This window comes from Vombatus ursinus, unplaced genomic scaffold (genome assembly GCF_900497805.2).
Source record: "Vombatus ursinus unplaced genomic scaffold, bare-nosed wombat genome assembly UNPS02014932.1, whole genome shotgun sequence".
In the NCBI taxonomy this organism is placed as follows: Eukaryota; Metazoa; Chordata; class Mammalia; order Diprotodontia; family Vombatidae; genus Vombatus; species Vombatus ursinus.
The window spans coordinates 11,806,450-11,833,597 of record NW_020954710.1 but is presented as its reverse complement, the minus strand read 5'-3'; the positions used below and the strand labels follow the sequence as shown (position 1 = coordinate 11,833,597).

At 41.9% G+C, this 27,148-nt stretch overlaps 1 protein-coding gene across 2 annotated transcripts in view; it reads right to left on the bottom strand.

Annotated features, from left to right (window-relative positions):
- NPHP4 (nephrocystin 4) overlaps positions 1–27,148 on the bottom strand; it is a 165,941-nt gene that overhangs the window by 29,119 nt on the left and 109,674 nt on the right. For both annotated transcript variants that reach the window (XM_027844037.1, XM_027844038.1), the window contains exons 14-21: positions 25,394–25,449; positions 22,937–23,065; positions 21,214–21,371; positions 20,829–21,020; positions 20,157–20,344; positions 18,992–19,152; positions 17,493–17,673; positions 9,525–9,653 (exon numbers count right to left, since the gene is read on the bottom strand). In XM_027844037.1, coding sequence (XP_027699838.1) covers positions 9,525–9,653; positions 17,493–17,673; positions 18,992–19,152; positions 20,157–20,344; positions 20,829–21,020; positions 21,214–21,371; positions 22,937–23,065; positions 25,394–25,449 — 1,194 coding nt within the window. The remainder of the gene's footprint in view (positions 1–9,524; positions 9,654–17,492; positions 17,674–18,991; positions 19,153–20,156; positions 20,345–20,828; positions 21,021–21,213; positions 21,372–22,936; positions 23,066–25,393; positions 25,450–27,148) is intronic.

Here is a 27,148-nt window from a genome sequence, read left to right as displayed (position 1 = left end):
TGCTGTTAGTTCTGAACTTTTATGTATTTTACTACGATATCCTTCCTTAGTAATCCAGAGCTTGCCTGCATACTGGCTAAAATGACTTTTGGTGAGGTATCAGCCAATAAACATTTATTAAGTGCCTACTATGTACCAGGCTTGTAGCTAGGTTGTGCAATGAATAGAGCACTGGGCTTGGAGTCAGGAAAATCTGAGTTCAAATCCAACATCAGACATTTACTAACTGTGTGACCCTGGGCAAGTCATTTAACCCCTATTTGCCTCAGTTCCTCATCTGTAAAATGGGGGCACGCTGGAGAAGGAAATGGCAAGCCATTCCAGTATCTTTGCCAAGAAAACCACACGGACAAAAGTCCATGGAGTCACACTGAGTCAGAGACAACTGAGTGAGTGAACAACAACAAATGGATCAGGCACTGTGCTAAGTGCTAGGGATACAAAGAAAGGCAAAAGACAGTCCCTGTCCTCAAGGAGCTCGGTCTAATGAGGGATTCAGATCACGAATCCGACATACTGCATGACGAATCATAAACAGACAGTGCCCTGATCATGCAGGTGCTTAGAAACCACCTCACATTGTGGATATCACGCAGCACAGGGCAATAGAGACTACAGAAGATGAAGAGAACTAAACTTCAGGGGGCAGGATGGGAGGGGGGTGTCATCTTCATTTTTATATGTCTCCATCTGTTACAGCTCTTCTTGGATTTCCTATAGTAAAGAGAACCCAGCTGTGTACATGGAAATCAACCCCTCACAGTCTTGTGCACCAAAGCTTTGCGAAAACTCCATTCCTTGGTTTGTGTTTGCCCTAATCTTCCTGCCCATGGTCACTGCTGTAGAAATGCACTAATGGCTTCACTTCTTTTGAATGTAACTAACTTTCAGGCACTTATGTAAGAGGACCAAAGCCTATCTAGAATTTTTAAAATATGAACTGTTTCTACAAGGGACTGTTTTACATTCCAGGGAAAACACAGAAGTGTAGTTACTTGCAATTCGAGTGTTCTACATCACTCTTTCCCCCTACACCTTCTTCCCACCTTATTTTTCAGAGTTTTGCTTTCAGCTAACAACTCTCACATGCTCTTCTTATATATTCCTTTTTAGGAGGAATCTCTAAGTATCATGTAAAATGGTAACAAGTCTGGAACTTCAAGGTTAGAGAGCACAAATTGAAAAATGCCTCTTATACGCTGAGTCTTGGAGACCACTGTCTGTCCATGATGAGATGGAGTCTTCTTACTCCTCAGTTGCTGCTGGTCTAGCTGGTGATGTCGCTCACCCAACAAAAGTCCTCACTTTTTCCTGTTCCTTTAGCTGTGGTCTTCACTGTCCTACCACAAAGAAACAGTACTCAACTGCCAGAATACAAGTCCTGCTTTTTAGTGGGCAAAAGGGTGCATCACATCTTCATAAGCTAGAATGAGAAGAAAAACTGAAATACCCGAGTCTGAGTTCAACCCTTGCAATGCAGACTTGTGCATGTGGGAGGGGTGTGGAGTTTGACCAGTGACTGTTACATAGAAAGTTTGAACGACTATTGTGTGCCACTAATCACTGACTATAGTTTCAAAAATTCTTACGAAATATGACCTATGTAATGGCACACTAAAGTAAAATAAAATTATATTTTATAGACAAGAAAAGGTGTTTTTGAGTGTTTGTAAAGAAGAAGCACCATGCAATTTCCCTAATAAAATCCAGCCTACTCTGCTATTTAATTATTGGGCTGAGTGAATTACCTATAGGTAGCATCTGTCAAAACATATATATATATATATACACATACATTTTTTCAGTATATATTTTTCAGTGTGTACACGTATACTGATGTACATGTGTGTGTGTATATATATATATATATATATATATACGTGTGTGTGTGTGTGTGTGTGTGTGTACTGATGAACATCTCTGTAGTCTGCACAATAGGCATTCTCCTTCCACATGGTTTTTCCTATGTGGATTGTTGGGCCAAACTCTGTGAGGTAATTACAGATCTCATTTAGGAATTGTTCTAGGAATTGATGCAATCAGCACAATGCCATCTGCAAAAAGAAGCATCTGAAAGATGTCACCATCTAGAAGGAATTTTTCTACCTGAACTTGGTTAGAAATCCTCAATGACAGCATATAACGCCTTTGACAAACATAAATATACGGCATAAATAATCTGAGGGTCAATCGATATAAACAATCTGAAGGTCAATGAATAAAACGTTGTTGCTGTTCATCTTTTGTTTTTAAAGAGGATCAATGACATCAGGGGTGATGTCTTGATTTGTGGGTGGATTGGATTTAAGTAAGGCAAAGTTGCACAAAGTCGTTAGCCTTGCTCTCTCTTCCAGAGTCATCAAAGTCCAGTGGCAGGACAAAAGTCAAGAGCACTGGCGATGGTTCAGGATGCAGTGGATGACCTCAGCATCTTCAATGTCCGACCGAGCTCTAAGCTCCCCACAGCACCTGCTTCAGCTGCCTTCATAGCTATTGGAACAAACTGTTCTCATCTGCCTATTTCGCTGGGAGAAGTTTTCATTTACTTAGAGTAGACTTCCCCCTGACTCACTGATGGGTTTGTGACCTGTTGGTTGTCCTCAACCTGGCTCAGCCTGTTTGCCAAGACATTTTCATCAGGATGTGACTGTGCATGCTATAGCTTTTTGGAGCCACAGGTGAGTTATTCAGATAGACATTTCCTACCTCAACTTACTTTAATGGAGATGTGATCCCATCATGGTAGATTCTGTCTCCAATGCTGCATGTCTTAACCCATATTTATGTCTATCTTACATAATTCTTTTCCATGTTTGGATAACCATTTTGTTATGTCTTTCAAGGAATCTAATTATTTCATATGCATGAAACAGCTCTTGGTGTTAGGTGACCCTTTAAGGAAATGTTTTGCTCTACTCAATCAAATGCTTTGTTATTTGTCTAAAAACAAGCATTATGGGATCTTGTATTCTTTCACTTGATGTACCCACACCAGCCAAGCTAACTCCTAACCTGGCTCAGCTCCTAACCATTCTCCCTACTTCTTTGCTAACAACCCACCCCCACCCTCACTTCCCCTTTTCCTCTTTCATCTCCTTTTTATGTGTTGTCTTCATTAGTATGTAAGGTCCTTGACCCGGCAAATGACAGTCTTGTATTTGTATACTCAGAACTTAGTAGAGTACCTGGCACATAATACGTTCTTAATAAATGCTTTCTCAGGGCAGCTAGGTGGTGCAGTGTATAGAGCACTGGCCCTGCAGTCAAGAGGATCTGAGTTCAAATCTGGCCTCAGACACTTGACAATTACTAGCTGTATGACCCTGGGCAAGTCACTTAACCCCACTGCCTAGCCAAAAAAAAAAAAAAAAATCCAGCCACTCCCTCTCTTGGGGCAGCTAGGTGGCACAGCGGATAGAGTACCGGCCCTGATGTCAGAAGGACCTGAGTTCAAATCCGGCCTCAGACCAAACACTTGACACATACTAGCTGTGTGACCCTGGGCAAGTCACTTAACCCTAGTTGCTTAAAAATAAATAAATAAATAAACTTTTTTTTCTCTCTCTCCTTCTTCCTTTTCTTGATCCCTCCTCTCCTCACCCCCTCTACCTTTCAGTATTTCAGGATTTGGTCTTGCTGAAGAATATTACTAATGAAAGTCTGTCTGCACCCTTCTCATCTTTATCAAATATGCCCTCAATATGTATGCAGATTATTCTCATCCAGATTTCTAAAGGTGGGCTATTATACTTGTAGGTCAATAGCTATTGATGTTTTCGTGCCTTTTTACTCCATAAAAATAAGGTCTATTTTTTTTAATCTTCTCTCTCAGATGCCTTCAGAATGGATCTCTCAACACCCTCAAGACTGTGTCACCTCCAGCATGAACCTCTCATTTTAGTCCATCTGCTCTTCCCATTTTTGTCCTCCTGGGCAGCATCTCTAATTTCTTGTGCTTGAAGTACGGGTTGGGCTAGATGTCAGAGTCCAAGTGTGGACTCTTCTCCAGTTTGCTATAGACATCTTGGTGTACTTTTAAATTTTTTAATCTGTCTATGACCCTCTTCCAGTTTCACCCTTAAATGCTTTCAGGAAGTTGTGACTTCTTTGGTCTTCTTGTGAAGATTTCAATAAATTTGTTTTCCCTTTCCTGCTTTTCACTCTTTTGAGGCAATACTGCCCATAACATTCTGCTGTTACCCCTCTAAGCCAGCACTGTCCTTGGCTGCCACATAATTCTGCCCAGCAAGCCTATCAAGTGTTTTCTAGCCGGTGTGTTTTTTTAAGTTTGTTTGGTCTTTTCATCGTGGCAACGAACTTAGATGAGTTAAGCTTCCTTAGGAAATAGTGACTATATTGATGTTTGTTCTTTTATCTGCTTCTCGTTTTTTAGCATTAAGTGCTTGTTTTAAATAGGTCAAATTGGCAATGGCTTAATTACTCCTCATATCTTCTTATTTTTATTTTCTGACTATTTTAATCTTTACTCTAACAAGTCAATGGTCATTGTACAAAGCTGATCTGGAAATGAGTTGTATACAAGTAACCAATGGTTTCCTGTCTGAGAGTATATATGTAACTAAACTCATTTTTCATAGCAATATTTAGCGTTTGTCAGACATGGCATTTCCTGAGTGTCTTTTAAATAAAATATTCATGACATAAAGGCAGGAGCCGTCTGTATACCATATAAACCTTCAGCCCCTTTAGTTTCTTACACCTAAACAATGTTTTCACACATATTTTTTTACTGTACCCTCACCCACCTTTGTATTCAAGTCACTGGTAATAAAGTATATGTTGATTTAATTTTGAAAGTTTTACCAAGTTCCTAGAATTTTTCTTCTGCAACAGATAAGTAAGTTTCAATTATCTTCATGGTGGGTTTTTTCAAATATTTATCATCTATACCACAACAAGAGATAACCAACTATCTCATGAAATATTTGTTTCCTTTTGACACAGGATAAAAAGTAACTCTTTTACGTGCTTCTCCAAGGAGAAACTTAAAGTCCTCGTTCCACTTAGCTATGACCTCATTTTATCTTCTCACTTCACTTACAGCAAAAATGTGAATATTGATATGATTCAGTTCCCATAGTAAGATGCCATTGCATGTCTTGCTAAAATGGACCTTGGAGCCTTTCCAATATGGCAGAACCTGACAGGGTCTGCTCTCTGACAGCAGAGCTTCAAGAACTCTGGGTCACCTCCACAAGAGCGGAATAAGGTTTTCTGAAGGCACAATGGTTTATAAACCATATTAAGAGAGAACAGTGTGCTGCACTTACTCATCTCTTTACAATGCTGGAGACTCCAGGGATGAGTGAAACTAGTGGCTAATAAGGTTAGTCCATAAAACCTACCACCTTACACAAACAGCGTATTTCTAGAAAATCATTTAAAGGTAGAATAAAATAAATCATCTGTGGCCTACCCCCAAATTCCCCCACAGGGAACTCACTGAATGTTCTACACTATGAGTCAGCAGAACCTCACCACGGCATGCCAGCCTCTCATTCGCCATCAGCCTGTTTCCCACTTTCTTTCACCCAAATGTGTGGCTTCTTCTCACTAGGAAGCAGAAGTAAGCTTCTTCTCCCCACTCCCACCCACCCCTTCCTCTGGAACAAGTAAACAAGTGCTATTTTCAGGCAACCCACCACCCTATTTTAGAGCTATTTAATTGCTTTCCAGATGCAGAAAATTGGCTCAGATGTCTTAAACTACTGCTAAAAATGATCATTTTAAGTGTTGATGGGGTCTGAATAGATAAGCGGGATAAAAGTTATTGAGAAAAGGGGGCTCTAGAGGATGGAAGGTCATTCTAAGGAATGGATTTTTCCAAACAAATGTTCTAGCATGAAATCAACAAAGGCAGTGATTGTGATGTCTCCTCTCATCCAGCTTGTCCCTGAGACACCCAAGCAGATCAGGACTTCTCCATCTGTGCCCCTTCTGGTTTCCAATAAGACATGAAGGAAACTTCTAGAACTGCTCTGAGGGACTGACTTGCTGGGATTTCTCTAACATAGGAAGCATCAACATTCTCTTCAGAACAGACTGACCAACTTTACATCTTTGGCAAAGTGAAAGAATGTCAGAATTTCCAGATATCACAGGCTTCCTTCTCTGGCTCTGAACAAGTACAAGAACTGTGTTCCTATTCAGAGACAGCCTGTCTATCTTCCTTCATATTCTAGGAATATGCTAACAACACTTCATCAATTTCAGCTGTCCATCACCAAATGGAGGGCACCATCAGATATGAGTCATGTATACACCCCTGCTCTGTGGACCACTGGGGGTGATTTGACAGAGGCATTAATATGATCTCAGCCTGTGTTCTGGGAGCACCAGAATTTTCCGTTTGGAACAAGGGTAGGAGAACTCTATTAGATTGTTTAAAGCCAGTCTGGAAGACATGTCTGGTGACATATCACCTATTTCTTTCATCTGAGGGTCAACTTATCTAAGTCCTGTTTATAAGGGGAGTTGGTAGCTATCAGATGCTGTTAACTCTGTGGGGACAATGAAAACAGAAAAGGGAGCATGTCCTCAAAGTGTGACCAGGTCCCTTGTGTCAAGGAAGGGCTTCCTCAAACAAGGATCACATTATCCTAGCTATTCTCTAAGTCTAGCCCAGGTGGGCCAAAAGGTGATGAACTCAGCCAAGACAACTTTGAAAGCTCTTCTCCTAAATCTTGGGGGAGCCAGGATTGATGTCAACAGAAGAAAAGAGACAGATGATTGAGGGCTCAAGCTTGAAATATAAACTCAAGAGAACTTTTCTTAATTATTATGAGTATAGAAAAAGCACTGCACTGGAAATGTGGAGATCTGGGTTCTAGTTGCGGGTTTGCCACATGTGACCTAGAACAGATCTAGAATCAGTTTCCTCAACATTAAAGTGAAAACACTGCACTTTAGAGAATACTTTCCAGCTCATAAATCCCATTCCTTCTAAATGGTAGATGATTAATAAGTAGTTGGTGATTTAAACTGCAATTAATGTATTTTATAAGTCTGATAATAATATTAGTAATTGACCACATAATGTTTAAGGGTTAGCAAAGCACTTTATATAAATTGCCTCATTTGAACCTGCTATTGATTCTGTGTGAAAGGTACTATGGGTATTATAATTCCCACTTAGGAGATGAGGAAACTGAGGGTCAGAGAGTTAAGAGACATGCCCAAGGTCACACAGTAAGTGCTAGTGACAGGATTTAAATCCAAATGTCCTTGCTTCCAGCACTCTACCCACTACACAATGCTAATAAAAGGCCAACAAATTAAGATTACAGATCATCTATAAAAATTACCACATCACTGTTACTTTATATTAGATACAGAGGCAATCTTATAGTAGAAAGGATTTAAGATAGTAGAGAGGTAAGGGAAATTTTGGCTGAACAGATGGGTCTCCCTGAACAGGACAGAAGTTGAGTGTGTACAACATATATTTTTCAGGGACAAGGAAAGACCTTTTGATCCAGTGATGGGAGGGAAAGAGGAAGAGAGAGAGAGAAGGAATGAAGGAAAGAAGGAAGGAAGGATAGATTTATTAAGCATCTACTATGTGCCAGTCATGTGCTAAGTTCTTTACAAATATTATCTCACTTGATCTTCACAACAATTCTGCAACATAGTTACTATTATTATCATTCTCATTTTACAGATGAAATAACTGAGTTAGACAAAAGTTAAGTGACTTGCTGAGGATCACACAGCTAAGTAAGTGTCTAAGGCTAGGTTTGGACTCAGATTTTCCTGAGTACAGGCCCTATTCTGAGCAGCAGATATTATTTTTGTACATTGGGAGGATAAGGATAGGGAGTAGACAACTGGTTTCATGGGTATAGGGAACTCTCAGTTGAAAAAACACCCCATACGAATGGAGTTCAGTGCATTCTTGACATCTTAGAATCATAAAGGGTTGCCTGGGCTCTCGGGGTCAGAGGCGGGCCTAGAGCCCAGGTCTTCCTGGCTTGAAGGCCAGCTCTCTATTCAAAATGCCACTCTGCCTGACAGGAGTTATGTCTGCTTTCTTTCACCTGCAAGTAAACCTATTCATGCTGTGGGACTTATAAATGTGCCTGTTGATAAGGGGAGTTGGTAGCTATATCGCAGGAGGAGGCTATGGGATGCTGTTAACTCTGTGAGAACAATGAAACAGAAAAGGAAGCATTCCCTCAAAGTGTGACCAAGTTCCTTGTGTCAAGGAAGGGCTTCTCAAAGATCACATTATCTTAGCCATTATTTTCAAGTAGAGAAGAAGAAAAAAGTGGAAAGAGTCTGGAGTTGTGAATCAGGAGACATGAATTATAATCCCAGCTCTGTTAATTTAGACCCTCTCTGGGCCTCAGTTTCCTCATCTGAGGCAATATGTTACAGCAGAAAGGCAACGGATTTGGGATCAGAGTAACCAGGTTCAAATCTCAGCTCTGCCATGTACTCCCTGTGTAACCTTGGACAATCACTTCATCTCTGGGCCTCAGTTTCCTCATCTGTAAAATGAGGGTGTCTCTGAAGTGCCTTCCAGCTCTGGTGCTGTAATCTGCAAAGCTAGTTAGAAAACTAACTCACAAGGCCTTTTCTGTATTTAATATACATGGCAACTACTTCATGTTGTATCAAATTTATTATTTATTATGGTTACTTACGGAGGGAAAAAACCCTCAAAAAAGGTTCGATTTTTTTTTTTACTAAAAGGAAGATATTTCCCAAGCTAAGTTTACAGGATTTAGAGCTAGCAGGAACCTTAGAGATCAGTTCACACAGGTATGGTTCACAGGAATGAGAGGACTTCCCCAAGGTCTTCAGTTCTCAAACATGAGGGTGGAATGCCCCTGGGTGTCTAAAATATGGCGTTTCCTCATTTCCCACCCCCAGCTCGCTCACTGGGTACTCCGGTGACTTCCACGGCAGCACTTGTTTCGACTGCTTTGACTTTGTCGGGCTTCAGGAACCTCCCCAGCCCCACTTTCAGCCTGCTCTTGTGTAGTATCTTCCCCCATTAGATCATAAGCTCCCTGAGGGCAGGGGTTGTCTTTCTTTTTCATATTTGGATCCCTTGTGCTTAATACAGTGCCTGGTACTTAGCGGTGCTCAATAAATGTTTATCGACTATCATTGACCATTCAAACCTATTAAAAATAATCCAATGCTCTCCCTGTTTCTTTTATCTTCTCCCCCGCTCCACTGCAGGTGAGCAGCTAGCTAACCTACAACAAATGCCACTCACAGCATTCCAATTGCTCTGTCAAAAGAATAGAGCTTGATTTCCACAGAACCAAATACACAGACTATGGCATTTGATTAATGAGGAGAACAAACGTGACTGGAAAAATCAATAAGATTACTTAGGGCATACGCTCTAGCACTAAGCCTGGATGACATTCTGTTAGCACTGTTTTCCAAGGAAGGACAGTTCTAGTTCCTATCCCCTCAATTCCCTGCTTTCCACCCCATGGGAGGGAGGTAGGATCTAGGCATGGAGCAAGATGTCCCCTTCTACTTACCTCTATGGCCTTCCTGGCTAAGAAGACTGCCTCCATGGAAGCCACTGGTCCCATCATTAGAGGAAATGATCCGCGATCGTGAAGGGGGTAATGAGTTGGAATCATTTGATTTCTGTTCAGACACATGACCTAAATTGAAATAACCCCCATAAGGGTCACAGGAATATATTAATAGTGAAGAAGTTTTTTTTTTAATTTTAATAAAAGCTTAATGAGAGGCAAACACATATTAGAATTCTAACTTCTAAATTACACACCATATTAAAGCCCTTACTCCCAAGCTCTGGTTTCAATTTGTTCTATTATACAGACACACTGACATGTAAAAGAACTCCATTTGCCTTCAACTCATTCATCTTTTGTTTTCTACATCTATGACTTCTAAGAGGCACAAGGTGTACCTTGTGCCTTGATGACACAAACAACCTGACACCAAGTAGGCGGACACAGGTACTCTTATTCATCTCATCTCTAGACAAATCTCCAGTGGTCTTAACTTGGGTGGAATTTCACAGTCTCTTTAAAATTATAATAGCACTGTCACAAAATTATCCTTTTAAATTCTGTGACTTTGCTGTGGGCCACATTAAAATACGAGCCTTCAAAGGCTTTTACATATACACGTTTTTAACCACAAGCACATTTTAAGGCAAAAACCCCTGCACTCAATGGATGTTAAAATTGCTTGAGTTCTTCCATTACACAATGGTTTTGAGAGAGCAAGCCTACTCTTTAAGAAGGATGAATAAGCTCCCACAAAAATCCAGAGCATAACTGCTAATTTTTCAAGGTTAGCCACAGCACTCTACTAAATTCTCACAAACTGCTAAGAGCTTCCTAAGAACTTGATAAAATGATTTCAAGAGTCCCATAAAACAAGCAAGCTTCTTCAAATAATTCTGTCCTTCTGCTAAATATTACACTTCTCTGTTTTTTTGTGGTAGTAAAGACCTGGAAACAAAGTGGATGCTTATTAACTTGGGAATGGCTGAATAAAGGGTATTATAAGAAATGGAATGGAATAAACATCATTGTCCTATAAGAAATGGCAAATAGGATGAAGACAAAGAAACTTAATGACTTGTACAAATGGCAACAGGGGCCAGAAACTGGCAACATACACAAGTCCTAGAAGAAAGAAAGAACGAGAGAGAGAGACACAGAGAGAGAGAGAGGGAGGGAGGGAGGGAGGGAGGAAGGAAGGAAAGAAGGAAGGAAGGAAGGAAGGAAGGAAGGAAGGAAGGAAGGAAGGAAAGAAGGAAAAGAAAGAGAAAAAAGAAAACAGCCAAACTCTGAACAACAAAGATCAGGTTAGTGTAGCCCATGTCACTCCTCTTGGCAAGAAGAGAATGCTCTGGGATCAAAGAACATCGCTGGCACAGCAACCAGATCCACTGATTTTGTTTTTGTTGTTGTTGAGTTGTTTCAGTCGTGTCTGACTCTTCATGACCCCATATGGGGTTTTCTTGGCAAAGATACTGGAGCAGTTTGCCATTTCCTTCTCCAGCTCATTTTACAGATGAGGAAACTGAGGCAAACAGAGGTTAAGTGACTTGCCCAGTGTCCCACAGCTAGGAAGAGCCTGAAGCTGGATTTGAATTCAGGTCTTTCTGACTCCAGGTCCAGTGCTCTATCTACTGAGCCACTGAGCCTTCATGTTATATCAATACCTCGATTATAGGTATTAAAATGAACTAAGAGCACAGCCAGTAAATCTATAGTCTGATGAAATGTAAAAGCAAAAAAACAAACAAACATTTTTTACCCTGGCAGAATAATTTCACCGTGGTAAGGCTGACTAGTTACTGACGTGATGTGTCTTGGTTTTCTTCCTCCCCTGGACTCTCACTGCAGTCAGTGCCCATTCATTGGCTGTCTCTAATACCACAACACAGTATCTAGTAAGGCCAAGGTCGGGAGGATGGAGAAAATATCTCGACTGTTTCTCCCAACTCCCAGATTATCTTTGTTTGATAGATAAATCTGTGGCATTCTCAGAGTGGGCACAGAGCAGCCCTTGGTGTAAACTGCACCACAGCCTGGCTTCCTTCCCCATGCGATTTTTATCCACATCTTCCCATAAATCCTCCACAGAGAATTCTCCCAGTGCCCTGGAGGCCATCTTCTGGTTCATTCACTATTGTGTGGATTCCCCTGTGACATTAGGCCTTTCATGAGAAGCTTGGGATCGTGCAATTCCCCAAATGCAATCTGGCCCACTCTCTTTCTGCCTTTCCCTCATAAGCCCAGCCCTTTTTCCATCTGCAGCACCAATGCAAGATGCTTTAACAGACGCTGACCTGGATGAGGACAAGCCTGTCCTGTTCAGGGTACAGGGTAGCAACCACTAGCTATTTCCCCATGGGGTGTACTAGAACTTCCAATTCCACCAGATGACGTACTATGGATACAAGTGAGGTGGGCAGGGCAAGGAGGTGGAAGAAGGAATTGGTAGAAGCGAAGGCATGGGTGGAGTGAGCAAGAGGTTAGACCAGTGGGTTAGACCATTCAAGAGGCTAGACAGAGGCTGCCAGCTGAGCTTGGAGACGAGTCCACACAGCTATGGAAAGTGACTGGGATCATACCTCCCTATGGAGGCTATGTAGTGCCATAACCGGAGATGAAGTATGAGGAAAGAGCTATAAGAAGAGCTATGACTAAATAAGTCTGGCGAAAGAAACTCTGCTGCTTTCCCCAGTGTGTAGGCAGGAAGAACCTTAAAGAGGGGAGGGGGAGGGTATTCATTTGAGAGATGGGTGCTAAGAATGTTTCCATTCTATCCTGGTTCCAATTCTGTTCCAATTAAATGCTCTCACTGATTCTGGGCTACTGTTTCCTAGGTTTCTGTTAGCATGGTAACAAAACAGAAATGTAGACCTGAGTTTGACTTTAGAGATGGGCCCTTGAGACGAGCGAGCTTCATTTACTAGTGAAAACTCCTCACGATATGAACCCAAGTCCATGAGGGGTGCTTGCCCACACAGGGATGACACACAGACCAAGGGACTACCTGCCCATCCTATTACCCGTCAAAAACTGTGCAAAGTGGATTTTTTTTCATCCACTTTATTTTTCCAGGGCAGATGGAGATGCCAATCACTATTTCTTCATACTCTATGAGATATATTGACCCATGAACAGCAATTAACTTCATGTGGTCAGATGGCATATTATTTTCATGAACCCTGGAAGTGAATAAGGCCAAATGACCCACAAAATGAAGTTTTTTGGTGCTTTGGAGTATAAGATATCTGGTGATGCCTTCTTTTTTCTCCTTTTTTTTTTGGAGGCAATCAGGGTTAAGTGACTTGTCCAGGATTATATAGCTAGTAAGTGTTTGAGGCCGGATTTGAACTCAGGTCCTCCTGACTCCAGGGCTGGTGCTCTATCCACTGCACCACCTGGCTGCACTGCCGGCAATGCCTTAATTTTAGTTTTCTGAGAAAACCCTACAATTCATCCTTCCATTCAACTGCAGCTTCTCTCTGACTTCCGGCTTCATTTATGGGGAGAATGTCAATATGAAGGCACTTCTTACAGATGCAGAAATGGTCCTTCCAGCTCCTATAGGAATATGGCAACTCTTGGTTATTAGAGAAAAATCACATCTTAGGGTCAGCAGTTACGCTGATGTTCCATAGACAGTCTAAGAACATGTGACTCTGAGCACCTCCCCTTTTTCTAACCAATTCACAAATACAGGCATGCAAAGTGCACAGGACCAAGGGCTGGTTTGTATTTGTGTTTTATGGGTTATGGCCAAAAACTTCACCTCCTCATAAGCAATTTTCTGATGACCCTCTATGCAGTTTGGGCATGTGTTAACTAAACTGGTCCTCACCAAGTCTGTTGCCAGAATCCTATTTAAATAAGAATGACAGTAATATGACCATAATGATATAGGGCTCTGAAGTTTATAGCAATGCATTTCATAGTATCAAGATATACTATCATCCATGGCACTAGTCTAGTATCTGTGGTGTTTCTCCATTAATATATTTTAAAAAGAAATTAAAACTGGCCTCAAATGCTCAGTATCTGACCTCAAAAGTGCTTCACTTTCTCTAAAGTCTACCTCCCTACATGAGATTCTTGAATATGACTGACTGGATATGCAGTCACTGAAATCATCTAAGAAACCTCCCTGGCTTCTGTTAAGTTCCAACTAAAATCCCTTCTTTTGGTGGAAGCCTTCCCCAATCCCTCTTAATCCTAGTGCCTTCCCTCTGTTAATTATTTCCTATTTATCCTGTATATAGTTTGCTTTGTATATATGTTTGCATGCTGTCTTCCTCATTAGATTGTAAGCTCCTTGAGGGCAGTGACTGTCTTTTGCTTCCTTTTGTATCCCCAGCACTTAACACTGCGCCTGGTATATAGCAGGTGCTTAATAAATGCTTAGTGACTGCTTAATTCTAGTGCCTTCCCTCTTAATTACTTCCTATTTGTCCTGTATGTAGTTTGCTTTGTGTATGTTTGTTTCCACATTGTCTCCCCCATTAGACTGTAAGCTCCTTAAGAGCAGGAACTGTCTTTTGCCCTTTTTTTTTTTTTTCAAATATCCCCAGCAGTAGCTGGCACTTAAGAAATATTTATGGATTGATTGATTCTACTGGAGAAGGGATATACAATGTACACAGTTAAAGAAATATACTACTCTCTCCTGTTGATCAGCTGCTAATAATATCATCATCATCTCATCATGTATGATGTTACCATTACTATGAATTTAAAGTTTCTGAGGGAAGGACAGCTGAGGCTTATCCACTGTTCCCTTTCATTCAATTCATCCAATGAGCAGTTAAGTGCCTACTCTGTACCTGGCAATGTGTTTGGCTCTAATAACTATTTCTCTTTTGGCCAGAAACCCTGAGGGTCTTCCCTCCCACTTTGATTGTTTTTTTCTTTTTTCTTTATTTTCCTTTTCCCTTTTTTTTTTTTTTTTGATTAAAGGGGCCATCCCTTGAGTCACTTCTTAAACAGCCCTAATAACTGAATGGGCATTACCTCAGTCAAAGTGAGAATTCAGAAAGACCTTATCTTAAAAAGGTCAAAGTCTCCCACTATATCCTGGGCCACCTGAAGTCGTCCTGAGCTGTATCTTGCCACCAAGATGGACCCAGATGGCTCCGGAGGAGAAAATGAGGCTGGTGATTTTGCACAGCCCCCCCTCACTTAAATCCAATTCACTTGCAAGTCACGGCATCACCTTCCTGATGTCATGGTCCTCGAGAACGAAGGACAAACCACAACACAACCTGTTAGGCACTAGAGCTACAAAGACAAAATGGAAAACTGCCCCTGTCTTCAAGAAGCTTACATTCTCCTGGGAAGATATTCAATATTCGATCAATTGACCAGTCAAAAATCATTTAAAGTGTGTGCCAGAAACCATTCTAGGTATATCGAGGCGACAAATACAAAAGTGAGAAAGTTGAACCAACCAGACATTGACTCTGATAAGTAAGTACAAGATCATCTGAGGTGATGGAGAGAGCAGCAATAACTACTGGAATCAGGTAAGATTTCCCATAGGAGACTGTGCCTTGAAGGAAGCTAAGGATTCTAAGAAGCAAAGACAAAGAAGGACTGCATTTGAGGTAGATGGGAAAGCCTGGGTAAAGATCCCTCAGAAAGTGGCAAATGAAGGCCCATTTCATCCCCTCAAGCTTTCATTCTATGGCTGTCCTCCTTTTCTCAGTCAAACTCCAAGGACCCTCCTTCCCTACCTTGTATTTAAATACTTTGTATATATTTGCATTTAATTATTTATATTTATGCTGCATATTTTTCTATGTCCTTTCTATGTCCTCCCACTAGAATTAAATTCCTTACGATGGGAGATTGTTTTATTCTTTATCCTTGTATGCCCCTCGCCTAGCACAGTGCATGGGACTCAAGTAGGCCTTTAATAAATGCTTGCTTATTGATTCAGGGAAGAGCAAGTAAGCCAATTGGGGTAGAATATAGATTGTCTTAAGAAGAAAAAAATTAACAAAGTCTAAAAAGTAGAAAGTTCTCTCGTTAAAGATTCAGTTCTTGGCATCCAAGTTGGACACATGGAGTGTGAATGCAAGACAGCTACAGACTGGCCCCAAGGTCATCTCCCCATGGGAATACCACCATTTGGCTTTTATTCCATTTCTGCAGTCCTAAATAATTACATGGTCATCATTCAATTTTCAGGAGCGGTCCTGCTGCTCAGTGCATAATAACCAATTTTGTAAAGAAATAAAAGCCACAAAGTTTAAAAAAACTAATAAAGCCAAATTTATGGAGAAATCAAATAGCTGCTGCATTGATACAGTGTGTTGTGTTCAGCATTTGTCCTTGGTTCATCTGTTCCCTTTTCTAAGTTTGCTTTTAGGTCCTCTCAGGGTTGTGTATCGCAGACTCTCTTTCCCAAGAGCTTATCATTCTCTTGCAGGCAAAGTATGAAAATGACAATTTATGATAACGTTTAATAGAGCTAATCTTTCTTCTGAAGATAAGATTTTAAAACCTGGAGTCACTGCACATTTGTAGGCTTGTGAATTAAATATAAAAATAACCAATACATTCTAGGAAGCAAGAATGCTGCTCGCCATTCTGGAGCTGGGGCTGCTGGAAGCTTTGGAATAATGCCTGTTCCTTATATGTCTTTCCGTTATTTCTCCAGAACCTAATTGAGTTCTGTGGTTTCCATATTGCCTGTCTTCAAAGCTGCCTCCGATTTTACATTTGTAAACAAGCAGGCAGAAAACTCAAACCAGACTTAATGAACTGTGCATTAACTCGTCTTCCTGCTGCCAGGGACAGGGACGGCTGCTGATGTGCAGAGAAAGGATGTGCTGCTCTCTCATGTGGTTTCATGGGCTTAAATTCAGATGATTTTTAAGAAATGGAAAGCTCCCTCTAAAACTCCAGAGATGTAACTGTGTGCCCTGACCTGTCTAGGGTCAAAAGTCCCCAGTATTGTGCTTTCCATTTTGCTAAGAAAAATCTCCAACCTCAAATCCTCTCCCTCCTGTCCCGCCCCAGGAAAACAATAAAGGATGACAGTCTTTTTTTTTTTTTTAATTTTTCATTAACTGAATGCCGTAAAGCACACTGGAGCTCAGCCCTAAAGCTCTGCAAAGGGACCTGGTCAGCAAAGGGAGGAAGGACAATTCTGCATCCTGCCTGACACCATTTTCAAACTCTGTGACCTAGGCCAGCCAGCAATGCCTTGCTATGTCAAGTGCAGCCCTGTGGGGCATGTCCAAACAAAAGGAAGTCTTAAATAAAAATGAACTGCATCTCTCCAAATGATCTAGACTCAATTCTCCCCAAAGTCAAGCCCTGTGAGTAACCTCTGCCCCCAGGCAGGGCTTTCAGACAAGGATAAAATAGAGGGAAGCATCAGGATGCTGGGCTGTGGCATCTTTGTGTCATCACTGACATCTTTTTTATGATTCCTTTCCACAAAGGGTCATTGCTCTAAGTCAGAGAGAACTACTTCTCCTCTCTCCTCCTCCCCCAGCTGCCTGAAAGTTTGGGACAGTTTCTTTATTTTTTTTAAATTTTCTCCTCAGTAAAGACAGAAGGCCCTCCCCTCAGGTCACTGTGCTTGGCATTTCATTCACATAGAGTAGGCCAAACAGATAAAAATCTCTGTCATAAGCTACACTCTTTATTTGAGAACAATCCAAAGGACATAGAAGGAATAGGAATGAGAAAAAAAATGTGGGACAACGTAATAGACTCCCTTGCATATCGAAGTCACAAGGCTAAAATATAACAGAACATTCCCTGTGAGGGGACAGTCTCATTAACCCTCCTGATTATTCATTCAGTATGCATTTCCTGGGCACCTGCTAGGTACATCTCACGCACCAGTCTAGATGCAGAGGAGGATACAAAAGAAATAAAAGTCCTCTCCTTACCCTCCTGGAGCTACAATAGCAAGATGGAAATGAAAAACCATTTGAGGAAGCTTGGGCTCCTTACCCACATTGGCCAAAGTGAGGTGCAGACGGCCTCTGACCAGAGTGTGGACTCCAATGGGTTTGACGGTGCCAGGCCTGGTAATGTCTCCACTCACCACCATCGTATCCTGTTCATATTCTGTTGTGAAAACATCGAGCTCATGGGAGACTTGAACAGCCGCCTGGCCCTGGCGGAGGATATGCTGCGGAACGAGGGAAATATATGTGAGAGGTAAAAGGGAGTTGGTACCAGTTTTTAGGGGACACTGCCAGGCATGGGGCAAACGTCCAGCCCAGCCTTCAGCCTGTTTGCTCAGGAAACATACTGATGTATCTGACCTTGTGTTTGAAGGACATCCTATCACTTGTGTTCAAAAGGGCCCAACCACATGAATCCCACCTGACGCTTAGATCATCCGTGGAGAAATAAAGGCACCAGCTCACTTGCTTTTCAAAACAAAAACAAAAACAACAAACATGAGTTCGATGGGAGTCTGTCTTTGTCCAGCCTTCTCTCTGTAAAATGCACTGGAGCAAATAAACATTGGGAGTGCCAGAAGAGGAGCAATCCAATCATGCCAGCTCCATGGACTAGCTGTTGCTGAAGAAACTGAGATCCATCCACCTGATGTTTAGAACAGTTTTATTAAAAACACCATGGAATAAGGTGCTCCTTTCCTCTAATCAAATCTTAATTGTTATGTAATCTTATAAACTTGTAAAGTATTGTCCAAAACTCAGAGGCTTTTATTGATAACTATAATCAACAATAATAGTTTATGTTTTATGAAGTGCTTTAAGGATTACAAGCATTTTACGGACATTAACTAAATTTGGGCCTCAGCACCACCATCGTGCTAGGAGGAGGAACTAGAGTTATTCTCCTCATTTTACAGAGGAGATAAGTTTAGGTGAGAGAGGCTAAATGGTGTGTGACCTTGGAGAAGACACTTAAACTCCTTGGGACCCAGTTTCCTCATCTGTAATTCAAGAGCATAGACATGAGGACCCTTCAGATTCTATGTCTGTGATATTATGACTGATGTCATGTCCATGATCAAGAGTTACTAAGGGTCAGGGGTGGTATTTGAACCCCGGTCATCCTGACTTAAGGACCAGCCCTGTATCCACCATACCACACTAGCATTCTTTTGTTTTTTTGGTTAAAAAATTATTATGGAAGCAACCATGGAAATAAGAAATTATCGAGGACAGATCTTTTTTTTTTTTTACCTCATCCTCATTGAGATGGACACAATGAAAGTAAGAATCCTTAGAACTCAAAGCAAAGTAAATGGACCACTGAGTCTGTTCTTAAGAGTTAAATGGGAAAACAACTGAAAATATAGAACTTGGACCCTACGAGAAATATCTTGTTTTCTATCAGGGAAATCAATAGGCAGAATCATAGCATCGGAATTGGGTAAAAGAACCACACTCACAACTCTTCTGGACTCTTTTATGATGGGATTTTTAATGAGCTATGTGTTATCATGCCTTTATTGCAGAAAGAAATGTTACCTCCATCTGCACTGCTGCAGAGCCAATGAGAAGCAGCGAATCTCCATCCCAGACATCGATGTGTAGGGTCTGCACAGCAAGATAATGTATAAACCACCGCTGTTCTCCAGGCTTGAGGAGCACAGGATCCACCAGATACTGGAGCTGGAGCCCGGGAGAGTCTACGCCCAAAGGAAACCCATGAGAAGAGTCTAAAAGCAAATTTGACTCATTTATCATCCTTATTTCCTGAAGAGAAAGGTGAGCCCTGGACACCAGAACCCAATCTCACTTTCAGCGATAATTACAATTTCATAAACACATTAATCAAGTGAAATCATAAAGCACTTGAGTTAGCAACAACAACAACAAAGTCTCAAAGGCTCCTGCTGGGCAGAAAAGTTCAAACCAAGACCTTCTTGGTCCAAGTCTTCACGAAGCCCTCTACCAGCTGGGGCCTGATGAATCGATATGGATTCCAAATTACTCTGTCACAGGGGACAAGAACTTTAAGAAACACTACCACCACTTTTGCTAACAAAACTGAACTAGGTAAGATATATATTTTCTAAAACACACTCTACTTTTTCAAACGACTCATCTACTACAAGTAAAATCAACTTCTTAAATCTCTCGAGGAGTGGCAAATTTAAACATACCTCCAAAATTGTTTTTTGTCAGAAACAGGAAAAGTTTTCTGTGATAGAGAATCTAGGTATCATATATCCATGAGGACATGTGATGAGATGCACATGTGTAAGTAAATAATATCTGTGAAAGATGAAAGCTGCCCATACTTATTGACTTTCCCTCATCCCACAGCACTAGCTTTTGTGGATTTCACACCTTATAATCCTTCTCAATATTTGGGAGCTGCTCTTAATTATGTATCATGTGAACAAATAGAAGATATCTAAATGCATATTTCATGGATCAGCAGCCTTAATTCCAATCGACAAAAATCTCATTTAAATGACTGGATTAGTTAAGGTCTCTGAGGTACTTAGTTTATAAACAACTTAGTATGATACACTTAGTCTAAAAATCCCACATATTATAAACATACAGCCACTATTTTAGTTTCCTTTTCTCACTGTTCAACAACCCGAAAGGTTGCATTCTTAAATTCCCAACTTGACCTTTCTAACAAAACTCACATATATGGACATTTCAAACACATGCTTACCCTTGTTAAATGAGCCATCCTTGTTTATTGAAACCAGGATGTGGGATGGAGAACTACAGTTAGTCATCCCAGGTTGTTCCAGCTTCACCAGTTGTAACCGTGGTGTCGTGACCGGTGGGAAACGATAGAATTGGAAGGTGAAGTACACTGTTTTTGGCCATGGCATTCCCCTGGGGTCCTCTGATGCTCTAAATAAAATTGTACCTTTGAATTAATCCATCACCAATAGCTCTTCACAGAACGCTTGGCCTATTGAGAAATCTTTCCTATCTGTTCTAAGAGGCTGCCTCAGGAGCTGAAGTGAATAGTTTGGGCTGGCTCTGGACGAGTTGGTTAGACAATTAATGAGGCTCCAGCTATTGGCAATGCTTTACATAAACTTTGTGGAAGAGAAGAACTATAGTTAGAGAAAAAGTGCTAATAAAAAATCCAACAAATTTTCCAACTGTGATGATAATAACAAATAGAGAATTACTTTTGAATGGCTTACTGAACTCCCAGATGTCCTGTTTTGAAAAGGTCTCTTTTAATGATAGTAAGAATAATGTGACTTAACAAAGAAAGGAGAAGCTATGGAGGGTGAGAGAACCATCTTAAGAATTCCACTTAACAAGAGGGCTGTCAAAAAGAAGGGTAGAATGAAACAAGGGGGTAAAATCATTCTTGTTTTACCTGCTGAAGGCAAGAAATTGCAAGATTATTTCATTGCTCTGTAGCACATCTGCTTCTTCCTTTTGAGGGTTAAAGTTCATGGGGACGGCAGGATCCACAACTTCAGCTGGTTGCTTGCTGTGGTCCAGAATTTCTGGAAAGCCTAATGTGCGCAGGCGAACTAACGAGGCGCGGGAGAGCTTAGATCCAGAACTGAAATACAACAGAACCCCTATGCAAAGGTATTCATCTAACCAAGATGGCCAAAGTCAAAACAATTTCACTTCTTTCATCCGACATACTATGAATCTAGAGATCTGCTAAGCTAGTCATCACTTAAGGGACGCTATCCAAACATACAAGCACCCAGCATGACCCATACCACATCAAGAGATTTAGGACCCACCTTCGGGTCTCAGTGCCCATGATAATCGGAGCATGTAAGGGCGTGAAAGGCAACTCCTGCAGCTGCTCAGCACTGGGGGATTCTGAAACGAGGGATCTCTGGCTCAGGTCAACCTCCAGATGAGCTATCCTGCTGCTGCTGCTGCTGGAGGAGAGATCCTAGTGGGTAAGAAGAAAGCACTCAGACAAAACTGAGGGTACCCACCAGTGTAGTTTCATAACTGAGGCATAAAGACTCTGTTCCCATCTAAGTAAATTTCTTGATGATGTGCTTTCACTGATTTAAGAATTGAAAAAAAATTCTACCAATGTTATTAACCAATGAGGGATTTTTTTCACTAAAGACTTAAACTGTCATCAGAAAGGCAAGGAGACATCGCATCTGTGTGCCAATGGACAGAGTGTACGGGTAGGAGATCCCTTTCCATGGCTGAACCCTTCAAATCAGCCACATGCTCTGCCCTCCCACTCCATGCACTCACTTGTTCACTCATGCATTCGGCAGGTACTTATTAAGCACCAAAAGTATGCTAGGTGATGGGGGAAATCCAGAGTTCTGTTAAGATGAGGTCCCTGCCTGCCCTCATGGAGCTCACAGTCTAATAATTCCCCTCAAAGGAATTCAGAACAATAGGAAAGACCAGCAAATGAACATCTAAAGGACTGGGTTGCTTGGGAGCTAGATGCCTTGTCTGAAATGCTCTTTTTGAAGGATTAACGGGGCCTTCTGCTTGAAGAAAAAGGAATACATAATGACTAGATGTATAAGACCATACCATTATCTCTGAAGTAACATTTTAAAAAATGGCCAGCAAATGTATAACTAATAAATAAAATCCATTTAAAAATTTATCTTTTAGAAAACTTAGGTTCACATTTCTATTCATTTTCCAAATGGACATATCAAATAAGCTTTCTCCATCATATTGCTGAAAGTTAACCAGAAGTTTCTGAGCCAGACCCCTCTGAGACGTAGTCCTGAAACCTGTAAGCCAAGAGTCTTTCGGATCCAAACGTGCTATGTCTCTCTAGTGCTTCTTCATATGAAAATGCCATTGAAAGAAAAATGAAGAGGATCACTGAAACCTAATTTGATCATTTTTCAGGTAAGAGCTGACGTTTCTCTAGTGCTTTATAGACATTCTATACAAAAGCACTTTCTGTATAATCATATGTGATCCTTACAATCCCCTGTGAGATAGCTGGTACATCATCTCCATTTTACAGATGAAGAAACAAGCTCAGAAAGGTTACGCCTGTGATCACACAGCTAGTTCGTGTTGGTACTAGAACACTGCCTTCGGACACCAGATTCAGTGTCCTCGTCCACGATGCCAAACTGTCCTTCCTAAAGAGGATATATGGGCCATTGAATAGATATTTCCCTTTCCTTTTAGAGACCAGAGCCCCTAAGAACCATTTAAATTTGACTTAGCATCAAACGCAAGAACAGAAAATCTGGCATTTTGATATGACTACTTCCTAAAGCCGAAGCTTCCTTTTGGTTCTTTCCCCAAGGGGGACGTAATGATGATGGCTTCAAGCCCAACTAATGGAAAAGATCATGCTGCCCCCCGCTCCCATGGCTCAGCACCTCAGAATCATTATGTGCTTCATAAATGGGGAAAGAGCCTAGAGGAAAACTCCATTCAATTTTTAAGAGCATGTATATCCCCATCTTTGCAGGAGAAGCTTGCATGTGAGGGAAAAGTAAGCCCACTTACTTCCTGGGCTCCCTGGGAGGTCTTGAGGGACGTGGAAAGCTGTGAGCCAAGCTGGGTGGGTAAGGGAGGTCTGGCAGAGAGGCTTCGAATGGTCGAGGGGGGAGAGGCTGACAGCTGGGATATAGATAACTGCAAGGCAAAAGATGATGACATCAACTCCAATAATTAGGCATCGTTGAGAAATTTCAAGGTGCACGAGAGCATCTGAGGAGGCCAAGTAAAACTGTGAAAAGCCTGAAGATGAAGGCAGCCCACATGAGAGGTCTGGCCCCTGCCAATGTCACCATAAGGCCCTCAGAACTTTGCCACCACAGTATAACTCAACAGAAAAAAAAAAGGGTAACTATTTTCTCCTGTGGGAAGAAAATTCTTTGATTTTTCTTAGACTGCTACATAAAGCCAAAAAACCTCACCACAACAAGGGTCTGGGATTTTTCAAATGTGGGAAGCGTCCTCATCAATGTAGTTCACCGCCCAGGCAGAACTCAGGGTCTTAAAATCTTTAGACCGATTAAGTGACTTATTCATGGTCAATCACCTACCAAGTGTCAAAAGAGGGATAGGCACCCTTGTCTTTCTGACTCTAAGTCCAGCATTCTATCTACCATGCTGACTCCCCAAAATGCCTCATGGTAAAGGAGACAACATATTAATTAGCACATATTGTCACTGGGAAACATTTTCATAGTACAGTGGAAAGATCATTGGATTTGGCATTGGGAGACCCTGAGTTATGATCTTGGGCAAATTCCTTAATCTCTTGAGGAGGTGTGTATGTGTGTGTGTGTGTGAGAGAGAGAGAGAGAGAGAGAGAGAGAGAGAGAGAGAGAGAGATGGGAGGGGTGGGGATTCAATTCCCTCATCTGCAAAACAAGAGAAATGAAATTGATGACCTCTGAGGTCCCTCCTGGTTCTAACTCTATGTGCCACATGATCTCAGATCCTGGACACTAATCCAAATGTACATGCACATCACAAATGCCTGTGCTGCCAGGACCTTCCAAAACAAAAGGCTCATCAGTGCTGCTGGCGATCAGTGTTCTGACGAGCATCTTTGGAGACTCTGCTGCCATTTTCAGATTGTTAACAAGGTGGTATCTACCACTCTTTGGCTTGAGAAGCTTAAAGCACTGGCTCTATGATCACAGAGCACATTCTTAGTACTGCCATAGAAACTGCTACAGGGAGAAGGGCTGGATTATCCCAGCACGGAGGCCCAGAAAGTGATCCCCAAGCCCCTGTTTACATGTGAATGCACTATTCATTCATGCTATAGTTATCCAACTAACGTGACAGAGGAAAACAGCATCCTGGGGCAGTCTCTGATACTAAATTACTCACCTTTCCTAGTAAGCCACTCTCCAGGATGGTGAGTGGAACCAATCAGGCCCAACACTTAGCACAAGCCAAGATGGAGGTGGGTGTAAGGGCTGAAGTCAGGCTTATGTCCTTAGGGGAGCTGCCAGGGACACCGCTATCCTTCACCACTGCCCAAGAGTTTCTCTTTCCTTCTAGGACCCCAAGACATTTTCAAATAGATATTCAATCGAAAGGAGTGCAGAACCATTTTAATCAATCAATAAGCATTTATTAAGCACCTATTATGGGCAGGAAGAATGGTTTAATGGACATTCTCATAGTCTAGAAGATCCAGGTGTAAGTCCCATTTTGGATACATGCTGCATGTGTGACCCTGGGCAAGTCACTTCTCTCTGAGACTACATAATTGCAGAAAAGGTGCTGACCTGCACTAGCAGGGGGATCTTCCTCATTTGGGAGTTCCCTATACTCATGAAATCACCAGGCACTCTGTTCAGTGCTGGAAATACAAATACGTGACTCTATTCCCTCAAGCTTGGGTGGCCTGCCGACATTGCCAGCTTCTTTAAAGTTTGTATGGGGACAAAACTTCTCCTCCCAATACCAGGGCTTGCTAGCTAAGACTCAGCCTAAGAACAAAGAGAAGGAATAAGGGAGAAGAATAAAGGAAGAGTGCTCCTATGTCTCCTAAAAAAGAAAGCATTCTCCTAAACCCTTATACCGAATGACCAGGAGGAACAGATCATTTTGTAGGTGTTGAAACTTGTCTTAAGCAGGATGCAAGGGGTTCCTTAATGATCAGCAGGAAAATGTCACCTTGATCATCTGACAATGCAAGTGAGTGCCCCAGAATAACAGCAAGCGACCAGATACAACGGGAAACTGGGTACTGAGCATCAGAGCTGCAGGCAGCATGTTCTCTCTGCCCCTGCTGATGCCACTGGCCCCCATCACCACTGGCTAGAAGTCAGTCAGCTTCTCAGGAAAAAAAAGCTGTGTTTATTCATGCAAATAAAAATCTCTCTCTGCCAAAAGGAAAAATATCCTCACTCAGAAGAAGGTGATCTTCCTCTCTGCTGATGGTAGCCATCCCCAAATCCAATGAGCACGCCCTTACAATCACCCGCAGGTACTTACTCCAGGTCCCATCGGAGACAGCTGGGCAGAAGACTGCATCCGAGGCCGAAGGGGAGCTGGAAGGAAAGACCGGGAAGAGACATTTCAGTCATTAACTTGGCTCCCAAAGGGAATGCGGAGCAATGCATTTTGCTCCAAGATGATGAGGACAATAGCTCATATTTATTGAGTACCTTAAAGTTTGCAAAATGTTTCACTGTACATTATCTCATCAATAGATCTTTTCCAATCTCATTTGCTGCTGATGTCTGGGATTTCAACTTTTCTTATGGATGCCTGAGCTGGGAGAGGAAGGGCCATTGGGTCAAAATGTTTAATTGCCCTTCAGAAGGATCTTGGCCAGCATTAAAGAAAATAGACAAATGGCAGCAGTCTTTTTGAATCACTGCTTTTGGGGAAAGGAAATTAAACCAAATCTGCCATTTAAGACATCTTCATCATGAAGCGTGGCTTCTCTCTCCCTATTCATTCCCTCCTTGTCCCTTTAATCTGTGTGGTCTTGTTAAGTGCACTGTTTAATGAGATACAAAATTTTTAGGACACTTAAGGTTTTCTAATGTGCTTATATCGTTGCTTTTCATTATTTTCGTCTCTTCACACACTCATGCCCTCAAACTGCCCGGGTTTGTTTTTTCAGCCGGTCTAGCAATTCCCGGGCCCAGGCAAACTTGCTGCTCTGTTAAGCAGGAAACCCCTGTTGAAGAGAAACCCTCAGCAGATGTTTCTAGGCCGGCTCAGACTTCATTTGGAGATCTCCATTTCACATAGTTCTGCCAAGGTCCTGATTTCTCAATTGCTCTCTAAGTGTGACCATTTTCCTCCAATTCAAAAGGTCCCCATTGCAAATAGGAAAACTATGGACTTCTCCACAGGAATAGAGGTCATTTTGTCTGGAATGCACCCTTCCCTCTTCACCCCCACATCCCAGAATCCTCCAGCTGCTAGTGCCCTCCCCCACCAACCCCCTTGTATCTAATTCATATATACCTTTATATGCACATAAGCTGCCTCCCCTGATTGAATATAAGCTTCTCGAGGGCAAGAACTGCTGCCACCTCTGTCTCTGTAATCCTGAGAACACAGAGAGCTGACTTCCAAGCCAGGAAGACCTGGCTTTAAATAATCGTCCTCTATCTCTTCTCTCCTCCACGGCTAAGAGAAAGTTATTTACAGTTGGGGCATCTACTTCCTCTCTTCTCAGCCTCTTGTAAAGCCTTTGTAATCTAGATTCCAACCTCATCATTCAAACAAAACTACCCCCTCCCAAGGAGCAGGCCAAATCTAATGGCCTTTATCCACTGTCATCCTTCTCGACCTCTCTGAAGCATGTGACACCTTGGACCACCTCCTGGTGACACTGCTCTTTCCCGGATCTCCTCCTATCACTCTGACGGCTCCCGCTCAGTCTCCTTTGTTGGTTTTTAATCTACGTCCTACCTCTCAAGGCTCTGTCCTCAGCCCCCTTCTCATTTCACTCTACACGATCTCACTTGGTGATCTTCTCAGCTCCCATGGGTACAGTTTTGATCGCTGTGATTCCAAGGCTTATCTATTCAGCGCTGACCTCTCTGCTAAGTTACAGTTACTTGTCTCCAACTGCCTCTTAGACATCTCAAAGCAGATATCCCATTGTCATCTCAAATTCAACATGTCAGGGCAGTTAGGTAGCACAGTGGATACAGCACCAGGCCTGGAGTCAGGAGGATCTGAGTTCTAATCCAGTCTTAGATACTTACTAGCTGTGTGACCCTGGCC